General features: G+C 35.2%; 1 protein-coding gene across 5 annotated transcripts in view; it reads left to right on the top strand.

Moving 5' to 3' along the window:
• The window catches only part of TNIK (TRAF2 and NCK interacting kinase), a 355,562-nt gene that overhangs the window by 217,583 nt on the left and 125,435 nt on the right, over positions 1 to 12,544 (top strand). For all 5 annotated transcript variants that reach the window (XM_084874084.1, XM_084874083.1, XM_084874082.1 and 2 more), the window contains exons 5-7: positions 5,436 to 5,546; positions 9,093 to 9,183; positions 11,440 to 11,570. In XM_084874084.1, the coding sequence (XP_084730210.1) occupies positions 5,436 to 5,546; positions 9,093 to 9,183; positions 11,440 to 11,570 (333 nt within the window). The remainder of the gene's footprint in view (positions 1 to 5,435; positions 5,547 to 9,092; positions 9,184 to 11,439; positions 11,571 to 12,544) is intronic.

Below are 12,544 nucleotides of genomic sequence, written 5' to 3'. Positions count from 1 at the left end.
TTAATACATATAAATGCCACAAAAAAGGAAGAAAAATAATAAATATAATTTAAGATTTCTGGTTGCTAGGAAGTTTATATTCATAGACAAAACTAATGTTCACATCAAACCATTGAGATTGATCTTTTATGTTATGTTTTATAGTGATGGTGGTAGGGTGCTGAGCTCAGGTTGGTTAGAGAACATGCCTAAGGTTAGTAGCTGTACTTGAGAGAGCATCATGCTTTCAACCCTGCTCTGGTTATTTAATGAGTATACAGATAAGGATGCGGACCATACCTAAGCTTTATTGCCAAGTAAATCATGAAAAGGAAACTAAGGAGAAGGAGAATTACTGAAATAATAGGTGACCATCGCTTAGCCCAGTACCTAGCATACGGTAGGTAGATTCTCAGCAAATGTAAGCTAGTATTGTTACTCTGGTGTCAACTGTTTGAGAACTTTCTTTTAGGAAGAATATTAATGATCCATTATTTCTTGCTTGTGACATATGAAGTTATTGACTTACCGCTGCTAGGCTCAGCATGTTGAGTCCTGTGTCTCTTTATTAATGTGCGGAGGTTACTGGTGGTGAGGGAGAGTCCCCGCTGTGTGGTGGCAATAATTATCAGCGATGCTGTGTGGCTATAGGAACCGATTGCTAGCAAATGCTGGTTTCTTTCTTAAAAAAAAAAAAATCCCATTACATAATTTAACAATCATTTTGTCCCATGGTGAGATGAAAAGAATTTAGCAGCCTTCAGCTGGAGCTGAATGGAAAGCAAATTATAGAAATCGCTAACATTAGTGCCTGGCTACAGCAGGATTGTTTCCTACAGAATATTTGAAAGTATTTGGTCCAATCTAATTTTAAGGGACTGGAGTCACTGGCATTCCCCTGCTTTCCTTGGGAACTGTAATTACATGGCCTAAAGAGCTCAGTGGTAGGACATTCTCTCCAGCTGATACAGGAGAAATGGATGCATCACAGGAGGTCTGGTCACTGTGTTTTTCAAAATGGGATTTGGAAAAGAGGCACAAACATATGTTTTGCTCACTTGAGAAAATATATTCTTTTCTTTCTACCCAAGGACTTCGCTTGGGTCCGTCTTGCTGCCATTCAACCATGGTATGCTGCATAATGGGATTTCTAAAAACTTTGTGAAGAACCCTTAAAATACACAAAAGTATTCAGAACAGTATAATGTACACCCATGTGCCCAAAAGTAACCCCAATAACCATTCATCAGGGCCAATCTTGCCCTGTTGGGCCAATCTTCCTCCTTTCTACTATTATTTTGAAACAGATCTTCTCAGTATATCTTTTTTTAAAATTCTGGTAAAATACAGCATAAAATTCACCCTTAACCATCTTAAAATGTATAAATCAGTAGCATTAAGTACACAATGTTGTGCAACCATCACCTCTACGTAGTTCCAGAACTTTTGTCATCATCAAGGAAACTGTACCCATTAAGTGGAAACTCCCTTTCTTCCCTCCCTCTAGTGACTGGCAACAACCAGTAATCTGCTTTCTGCCTCAATAGATTTGTTTATTTTAGACATTTCATATAAATGGATTTGTGCAATATATAGCCTGTTTTGGTCTGTCTTTATTTAATTTTCAAGATTCATATGTGTTGTGTCATGCATTAGAATTTCATTTGTTTTCATAGCTGAATAATATTCTCTTGTATGAATATACCACATTTAATTTACTCACCTGATGATGCACATTTTGGTATTTCCACCTTTGGTCTGTTGTGAATAGTGCAGCTTTGAACATTATTTGTTTGAACAGCTGTTTTCAATTCTTTTGGGCATATAGCTGAAAGTGGAATTGCTAGATCATATGGTAATTCTATGTTTAATTTATTGAAGAATCATCAAACTATGCTGTGACTGTACCACTTTAAATTTTCTCCAACAGTTTATGAAGCTTATATATAGTTTTTCAAGATCCTTGCCATCACTTGTTATATTCTACTTTTTTTTTAAAGTACAGCCATTCTAATGTGAAGTGGTATGTCATTGTAGTTCTAACTTGCATTTTCCTAATAACTATTAATGTTGAACACCTTTTCATGTGATTATTAGTCATTTATATATCTTCTTTGCAGAAATGTCTATTCAAGCCTTTTACCCATTTAAAAATTGTATTGTTGCCGGGACCGGTTTGGCTCAATGGATAGAGCGTCGGCTTGGGGACTGAAAGGTCCCAAGTTCGATTCCGGTCAAGGGCATGTACCTTGGTTGCGGGCATATCCCCAGTAGGGGGTGTACAAGAGGCAGCTGATCAATGACTCTCTCTCATCGATGTTTCTGACTCTCTATCTCTCTCCTTTCCTCTCTGTACAAAATCAATAAAATATATTTTAAAAATAAAATAAAATAAATAAAAATAAAAATTGTATTGTTGCCTGGCCAGTGTAGATCAGTGTTTGAGCGTCAACCTATGAACTAAGAGGTCACAGCTTCCTGGCCAGGGCACCCTGTGGTCTCTTTCCCCAGGGTGTGGCATGCAGGAGGCAGCTGATCAATGATTCTATCTCATCATTAATATTCCTATCTCTCTCTCCCTCTTCCTACCTCTCCTTCCTCACTGAAATCAATAAAAATATATTTTAAAAATAATAACAAAGTAAAATTGTGATGTTTTTCTTGTTGAGTTGTAAGTTATTTATAGATCTAGATACTTGACCTTATTAGATATGATTTGCAAATTTTTTTTATTCTGTAGGCTGTCTTTTCATTCTTTTGATAGTGTCTTTTGATGCACTAAGTTTTTAATTTTGATGAAATCCAAATTATCTATATTTTTGTTTTGTTGTTTGTGTCTTTGTTGTCATCACTAAGAAACCATTGCCAAATCCAGGGTCATGAAGATTTATCCCTACGTTCTCTCTAAGAGTTTTATAGTATTAGCTCTTATATTTAGGTCTTTGATCCATTTTGAGATTTTTTTATGTTGTGTATGTTAGGGTTTCAACATTATTCTTTTACATGTGTATATCCAATTGTCTTAGTATCATTTATAGAAAAGACTGTCATCATATTGTATCATTTTATCTGTAAAATGTTTCTCTAAAAGTAAGAACTTTTTTTTTTACATAAACACAGTACCATTGTCACACTTACAAAATTATTAACCATATTTCTAATATCTAATCTGTAGATTGTCTAACTTTTAAAAAGTTAGTATCTAAGTAAGTTGCACCCATTGGTATCTTTTGAGATGTTTTTAAATTTATACAGTAGATTTCCCCTCCATCCTTTTCTTTCCCTTCCTGCAATTTATTTGTTGAATAAATGGGTCATTTTCCCTATGGAGTTTGCTATTCTAGGTTTTGATGATTGTGTCCCCAGTATGTAACATGTTTCTCAGTCCTCTGAATTTCCTGTAAATTGGTAGTTGGAATTAGAAGCTTCATCAGATTCAGTTTTGGGGAATTTGTTTGTTTTGTTGGTTGGTTTGGTTTTGGTTTGGACAAGACTATTCTTGGGTGATATATTATTCTGATCAAAAGGCAAGTCAGAACTGGTTATTTCTTATTTTTTTATGTTAGCAGCCATTGATGATCAGCTCCTAAGTCCATAAGCTTATTAGAGGTTGTGTAATAGTGATGTTCTACTTGTTTTCTTCATTTATTAGATGAAATACCTGATTTTTATGAAGACAAGCTTTATCTCTTTTATTATTTAACTAGAGGCCTGGTGCATGAAATTCATGCATAGGTAGGGTTACTAGGCCTGGCCAGAGATCAGGGCCGATCTACAGGAAGACTGGCAGTATAATTGGGGGCCCCCAATGGCACTAGCCTTGGCTGGCCTGGGGCCTGCAGGCTGGAGATAGCTCCTGCATTGAGCGTCTGCCCCCTGGTGGTCAGTATGCACCATAGCTACCAGTCATTCCACCAGTATTTGCCAGTCAATTTGCATACGTATTAAGATTTTATTATATAGGATTACCCATGGTAAAACTTGTACTAGAAAGGCAGTGTAGAATTCCTAACTTTTACATCTTTACCAGTCCTCAAAATTAGAAATTGTTTCTTTATTTTCTTGAAACAGTGCCAGTTGTATTCTTTTTTAGGAGTGTCTTGGTTAATGCCTTTAGTTAAGCATATTCAATGTGTTTCAAGATATTGAACTTATTCTTATTGATACTCAAATTATCGCATGTTTGGCCAGTAACAACTTCTTCAAATTGACTTCTGAGTTCTTTCTAATGTGATTTTCTGGCCTTTGATAGCTTCCTGGCTAGCATATATGAAAACTTTACAACTCTTATTGGATTGGAATATGATCAACTTGGCACTTCTCAAATTTCCTTTCAAAAGCTCTGAAGAACATGGAAATCCCTTCCCTGTGTGGAGTCATAAAATGACATGTTAGAACAGGCATTGTTTCATGAGTTTTTGTGAATTTCAACTAGGCATATAGAAAAAAAGGAAACATAGTTTTAATATTAATATTTTGCAGCCTAGTGGGGTATCTTTTAGGATCTAGTGACATGGTGCTGATGTTAAGAATGTCCATTTAGACAAAACTAAAATCATCAATGTGATTTCATTATGACCCCATATCAGTTCTGTTTCTAGAATCATGTCAAAGATTGATTGGTGGTTTTTCTGAATTGTTACTATGTAATTACAAAATTGTATAAGTACCCGTAAGGAGACTTTTTATTGAAGACTTTTTGAAAAAGAGAAAGTATGGAAATGGATGTTTCTCTAATCCAAGAAAATGGATACAAAAGCAGGTAGTTTTTTCTCTTCTAGTCTCTCCTTATCTGTTAAGTAAGAGACGTGTTTATTTTCTGCCTATTTTACAAAGCTGCTGAGTGCTGTAATGAATTCATATTTATTGGGAAGTTGGAGCTTTTTGGTTAAAAGGTGATAAATTAGAGCTTATTGTTTATTTAATTTATTTGATGTATCCAGCCTCCTGGGAACAACTGCTGAGTTTAATTAAAAACAGATAGTCCTCACTCTGACAGCTTACAATGCCATTTACAAGCCAATAAAATAAATAGCATGTACTTGTATTGTCCTAAGGTGGGATTGCCTAGATCACCATAGCTCTTTTGTACAGGAGAATGACCCTACTTGTGTAGGAAGGATGCATTCAACTGCTAAATAAGCACTGATATTCTCAACAACATCTGAACCACCTACTTGCCCTCATTTTATAAAATACAATAGAATATGGAGATTTTTCTCAATTTGAAACTGTCATTTTCAGATTATAAAACTAAAAACAATCTTTCCTTCCTATCATTTTGGGAATAAATGAAGATGAATGTTTATGTTTCATATATTGTTTGATGATCACGTTTTCTTTTCAGGAAAGACATTCCAAAGCATTCAACTGGAGTATTGTATGCTTTCATAACTCAGCCCAGTGGAAGCTGAGACGTGTAATTATAATAATGGCATGTGTGCTTCCTTTGCCAGTTGGTGATGGAGTTTTGTGGAGCTGGCTCTGTCACTGACCTGATCAAGAACACGAAAGGTAACACCTTGAAGGAGGAGTGGATTGCATACATCTGCAGGGAGATCTTACGAGTAAGTAGCAATACAGGATACAATGGGAGGTGTTGAACTTTGTACTGACCTTCCATTGAAATTTATAAGCATATTGGAAACTTCTAAAGCTTTATTCTAACAGTGATAATAGCAATGGTAGTTGTTTACTTGTGGTCTGCTCTAGTGGAAGTGAGTACCATTCTGAATGGGCAATGTGCACTCTCATTTGAGTTAGCATTGGGTGAGTTCTTTTAACATGGAATTCATTTCCAGTGGTGTTTCCAAATGGAAATCTGATTTTAGTCCATATAGATGGTGTCCACTTAGGAAATGGATTGATTTGAATATTTTAATCACTCATTGGAGTTTTCTATTTGTGGAAGTTTATGACTAATTTAAAGATTGTGTGACTTAGGCATTTCAGTACATACATAGAACATAGTTTACCAGATTTTACCCTTTTAAATAAAATTCTTTTAGTGTTAATTACTTAAATTAATTAAAGTAGCTAGACAAGACTGTGCCTATTTGCCCAGTTTTGCCCACAATCAGGCAGTCTGAGCAATATGGTCATATTTGCCAGCTCAATTCAAGGAGAAGAAGGTAGTTGGTCCTTCAGATTAGTTTAATTATCTTTTGCTACTAATATGGAGGCTATTACATGTCCACTGAGTATTCTTACTAGATCTGCTTGGCAATCATTATCTATTTATAACCTTTGCCTTCTTAATTTAAGGAAACAAAAGTTAAAAATGTTTTTACAATGTGTCTAAGATACACCTTTGAAAGATAGATTATGTGTTGTGAATGGATGCACAGATGGATAGATAGATAGATAGATAGATAGATAGATAGATAGATGGAAGTTAAGAAGGATGAAGGGCATTAAAATAATGTTTATTGATTAAATTCAAACCACCTTAGGCAAAAGAAAATATAAAATATTTTAAATGACTTCATTTATGATGGCATAAAAATCAAATACTTAGAAATAAATTTACAGAAAGATGTGAACAACTTCTACATCATAAACTACAAAATATTATTGAGAGAAATTAAAAAAGACCTTAGTAAATAGAGGTATATGCTATTTCAAAGATTAGGATGCTCAGTATTCTAAAAATGTTATTTCTCTCCAATATGATCATGACTTCTTTGAACTCCCTACCAAAATCATTTTAGGTATATCTGTGGCTATTGACTAACTGATTTTTTAAATGTTACATGAAAATGAAAAGGGCTAAGAATACTCAAGGCAGTCTTTTGGAGAACAAAGCTGGAGGATGTGCTAGTATGCTGCTAGTTATTGGGACTTACAAAGCTGCCAAGTTATAAGAACAGAGTAGTATTGTCACAAGAATAGATGAATGGCAAAGGAAACAGAATCGAGAGCCCAGGGACAGACCTGCTTCACAGCTCACCTGAGTTATGATAAAGGAACTGCTTCAGTGCCTGGGGAAAGCATGCCCTTATCAGTCATTAAGTTCAATTGAATATCCATGTGAGGACATGAAGCTTGGACACTTACTTATTCCATATTAAAAAATTAATTCGAGCTGGACTATAGACATAAATGTGAATTATTAAAAAAAAAAAACTCCTAAGAGAAAATATAGGATAATATCACCATGGCTTTGCAGGAGACAAACATATTTCTCAAACAGAATGCAAAACAAAATTTGAGGAGAAACAAGGAAGTATAGCTGCTGCTCTTCAACTTTGACATTTATTTCCAAGTATTGATGTGTCATCGTGTAAACTTAATTTGAATTTCTGACTTAACATTTTACTCATTCAGAGAAAGCACGATGGATGTTTAGTCATCCAGACCACCCAGTGGGTACCAAGCATCTATTGGGTCTTCAGGGTGGGTTCTGTGTAATACACCTTTTTGCTGTACTAGTAACCTTGTAGGGGCTCAGTCCTATGATCTTCAGAGGAAATCAGAAAGCAGAAGGGAGGTTTCATCCCATGAGTATCTCTTGATACCTAGTTTAAAAATGCTTGAAAACCACTGTTTTTTTTCCTTCTTCCAATGCAATCATTCTCCCAAATGATGCTGGCATTTGAGATAAGATGACTCGTTGGAAGGAACATTTGATCATAAGGAGTTTCAGAAATGACTCTCCTTGCATTATATGAACCTTTGGCTCACTCATATGCTCTGGTACATGCTTCCAACCACTTTGCAGGGAATGGAATTTTAAGGATTCATGGGGTGGTACTATGCTATTAAAACCATACATTTTAATCTGCTTGATGCCTACCTTGAGACAAACTAACTTGATATGAAAGGTAATTTTTAAAGGCCCAAACCAGTGCAACTGTCCTGTTGCGTGGTTTATATTTACTGATATTCCTAAACATACACATGGACCTTTTTGGTCACCCATATTCTCATGCTGAATTTTTTCAACAAGGGAATTTAGACATATAGTGTGTTTGTTTGTTTTTATTTTTGTGTCAACCTCATCTTTCATATCATGATTCTGTTGTTATGGAAAAAAAAATAAAAGTACAGAAAATCATAACTAATAAAAGGCAATAGTTAGGTGTACAAAATACTTTGAATTATCAATTGTTAGCATAACAAAATTTGCTTCAAGATTCCAATGTTAGAATCCCTTAGATTATACTTTTTTTATGAAAAACAAAACAAAACACATTTAGAGCACATCTGTAGGTTTTAGAACTAACACTCCAAAGAAGCCAAAATCCGAGTAATTCATGGATACCTGAAATATGATCGGTTTTGGGTGTCACTGAATAATAATTTCATATAATGAACACAAAGTCACACATGTCATAAAGCACTCAAATGGCAGTGATAAATGCCAACAAAGGAAACAGAAATTGTTGCTTTCCTTTTTAATGTGGGCCATGTTGGCTAAAGCCCATGGGAAACGTCTTGGCTGTTCTGAGAAATATTTTATTGTGCTTAATTAAATCTGTGTAATAGGAAGTAACTCTTACTTTGGAAGTAACTTTTCCTTGTACTAGGAAGTAACTCAAACATTGCCTCCAAAAGTGGAGGATTAGTTTAGTTGAATCAGTTTAGTTTCTTGTATGTAGACTCTATAGGTGTTCCCATCACAAACTAGCAAAGACAGGCAGTCCTCACTTTTCACAGTACTACCGTGTTTCCCTGAAAATAAGTCATCCTCCAAAAATAAGACCTAGCACATGGAAAGATAAGACATTCCCTGAAAATAAGACCTAGCGCAACTTTGGGAGAAAAAATTAATATAAGACACTGTCTTATTTTCGGGGAAACAGGGTATTAGCTGAACTCATGTATGCTGGCCCACATCATCTCTTAGGTGGTTCCTGAGGCCAAAGTGGGTATGAAAGCATTTCCCTTAGCATAGCACCATGCATAGCAAAGGCCACCTCTATAGTTCAGTTTATATTGATCCATTGCCTACGGCTAAGTACAGCGCTGTGAGTACATGAAAGATATGAGTATAATAATGAAAGTATCTCTGGGTGAGTCTACTACTTTTTTGGATCATTAACATCTGAAATAGTTTATTTGCATCTTGGCTTATGTTCCTATTCATCCTTTTCAACTCTCCTTCACTCCAGGGGCTGAGTCACCTGCACCAGCATAAAGTGATTCATCGAGATATTAAAGGGCAAAATGTCTTGCTGACTGAAAATGCAGAAGTCAAACTAGGTAAGAACAGAATCCAGTGAGCCTAGGAATTGCAGGAATTGATAAGATTATTTCGACAGCTGACTTTTTTGTGTTTTTGTGGGTTTTTTTTGTAATGAATATAAATTTATCACTGTGGATTTGGAGGTCATTGGGCTAAGAATAGAGAGGAAAATATTTTCTAAAAGCTCTTTGAGGAGTGACTTGGTCTGTGCTAAACAGAACCATGTGCTTGATTAATGTATAGAAAATTTGATTTTTTTAAAGCAAAGATCGTTTAAATGAGAAGTGAGTGACCTTGAAATGTTTTTTTCTATATCTTAACATTATTGCTATAACAGAACAATGGTGACCCATTTTTTATTAAAAATATCCACAGTTAGACATGTTTAAAATAATGAATTCCTGCTGTATTCCCATATGTTTTAGGTTAAATTTACATCGATTTCATTATTACCTGTGCAAAATGGATGCTCAATATTCTACTTGGCATGCATACCAATTATCCCACTTCCATCTGCCAGAGTTGTCCATGAGGGAATCCTTTTCTCTGGTGCTGTCCATTAGAGCCCTTCCCTTAACAAATCCAAGATTGTCCAGATATGGCTATCTAAACCAGTGTTTTTCAACCTTTTTTGGGCAAAGGCACACTTGTTTCATGAAAAAAATCACGAGGCACACCACCATTAGAAAATGTTAAAAAATTTAACTCTGTGCCTATATTGACTATATATAAAGTAATTCTCTTGAATAGGAATCAAATAAACACAAAGAAAGTATTTTATAATTACTTTATTATGAAATATTAAGTAAACAAAATAGTGAAAAATTATAAAATTCTTGTCTTGTCTGCACCTACGGCACACCAGGCAACATCTCGCGGCACACTAGTGTGCCGTGGAACAGCGGTTGAAAAACCCTAATCTAAACTATAAGCAAACAAAATCCCCACATGCATTTGTCAGCTTGATGTCTATGAGTGAGAGTATAAATTGACAGATATCTCAAATTTGTCTCCTAGAAAAGAATCACTATCAGTATAATTGGTTATTTTCAGAGATTTAAATATCTCCCATGTTTATATCCCAAAATTTTGTTCTTACCTTTTTTGGTTATAATATATAAATATCATATTTAACATTTAGAGCCAAACTTTCATCTTATGAATATTCTTTGTAAAACCAAAGCATACATTATATAGGGAACGCAGTTACATATGTAGTGACTAGATAAGCTATTCTCAGAATATTTGCTCTCCACTAATTAAGTTATTGCTGAGATACTATTGTATAATACCCCAGGCCCTGTATATGGCATGTTTACAAAGATTATGTCAGATAAACATCATAGCAACTCTACGTAGATCTCACCCTCATTTTATGGATCAGGAAACAAACTCGAAGAGATTGATCTACTAGCCTTAATTCAAGCACTAGGAAATGGCTGAAATGGGGTGGAAACTACACAGTCTGACTCCAGAAACTTAGTTCATAATCACTTTCTTTGAATTCCTTAAATATTACCCTTTATGGTGGCAACCAAGTTTGCTTTTTATTGCTATTTTTGATCCCCAGGAAGCCTTGGTATAAACGGTATAAACACATATAACACTTCGTGATTTTGTACTTGGTTCACTTCAGCCATTTATACATGCAATTTAAAAATACACATTCACAATAGCAAAAAGGAAGAAGCAACCCAAGTGCCATTAACAGATGAATGGAAAAACAAAATGTGGCACCTGCATACAATACAATATTATTCAGCGTTCAAAAGGAAGGACATTTCCCAGGAGTATCCCACACCTTTCCCTTTCCCTTCCCATTTCCCTCCCCCAGCCCCTAAAAAAATAAAACAAAAAGGAAGGACAGTTTGACACATGCTGCAACATGGATTAATCTTGAAAACCATTATGCTAATTAATGTAAGCCAGTCACAAAAAGACAAATACTATATGATTCCACTTAGATGAGGTACCTGTAGTAGTCAGATTCATAGAGACAGCAAGTAGAATGGGGTTTACCAAGGGCTGGGAGGAGGGGAGAGGGGCTAGTTATTGTTTAATGGCTACAGAATTTCAACTGGGGAAAAGGAAAAAGTTCTGGAATTGAATGGCAGTGATGGCTGCACAACAATGTGAATGTACTTAATGTCACAGAACTGTAACACTTTAAAATGGTTAAGTTTTATGTTATGTATATCTTAACAAAGGTGCATATTTATTTTAGCATCCTATAAAAACCGTAAACTCGATTCATTTTGCCTTCTCTTAAATAGTGGACTTTGGAGTCAGTGCCCAGCTGGATCGAACAGTGGGCAGGAGGAATACCTTCATCGGTACTCCCTACTGGATGGCACCGGAAGTTATCGCCTGCGACGAAAACCCGGATGCCACGTATGATTTCAAGGTATGGCTTCTTCATTATGTTTCAAAATGCTGCCCAAAATATCACCCTTGAATCCTTTAGAGAATTTTCACATGGCCGTATGTAATACAAAGGGAGAGCAAAATAACAAAAACCTTATTTGAATTTTAAATGATAAGACATTCTAGTGAGAATCTTTTTGATGAAGTCACCCATCATATCTGATGCATATTTGTAAAAGAAAAAAAAAAGAAAAAAAAGTTTAAATCATTTTCTATATCCTCATGAATTTACTCTCACATCTAATTAGGGCACATATTTCTGTTTTGCAAAGTATATGTACAGGTAATGTTTTATGTTAAAAGAAACCAAGATATGAATTTGTTGTCTTGGATCATCTTTCTCTGATTAAAATAATCTGACTTACTTATTCCACTTTGCTTCAAGCTTAATTACTGGAGTTTTTTTGTATATTTTTTGTTTGTTTGTTTTTCAGTAAGAGAGAGAACCAAATGGAATGTTGATAGCTACTTTACAGCATTTATGTAGCCTGTGGTGGTGTTTCGAGGAAATTTGATTTGTAGCTTGTAATTTTGTATCATAAACTGGTAATTTGTTAATAAATTCCAAGCAGTGCTTAAATGGAGAGGTGAAAGTTGTCCCTTTCTCCAAGAAACCCTCCTCTTTTCTATTCTGCTAGCCAGTAATAAAAAATAATTTTGGGTTCCTAGTCCATTAAGAGCTGCAATGTCAGGTAACGTTGTTGTCATGAATTATGCTTGAAATTGGAGACATTAAAATTGGGGTCAGATGGGATAGAGGCACTGTGAGCTTTTAGACTGTACAGTAGATCTTGGTTGCCACCATAAAGGGTAATTTATAAGGAATTCAAAGAAAGTAATTTTGAACTAAGACTGCGTAGTTTCCATCCCATTTCAGCCACTTCCTAGTGATGCCACTTAAGGCTAGTAGAACAACTTCTTTGAGTTTGTTTCCTGATCCATAATATGGGGGTG

The sequence above is a fragment of the Pipistrellus hanaki genome (assembly GCF_964339955.1).
Source record: "Pipistrellus hanaki genome assembly, chromosome: 2".
In the NCBI taxonomy this organism is placed as follows: domain Eukaryota; kingdom Metazoa; phylum Chordata; class Mammalia; order Chiroptera; family Vespertilionidae; genus Pipistrellus; species Pipistrellus hanaki.
Note: the sequence above shows the minus strand (reverse complement) of the source record. Positions and strands in the feature narration are given on the sequence as shown.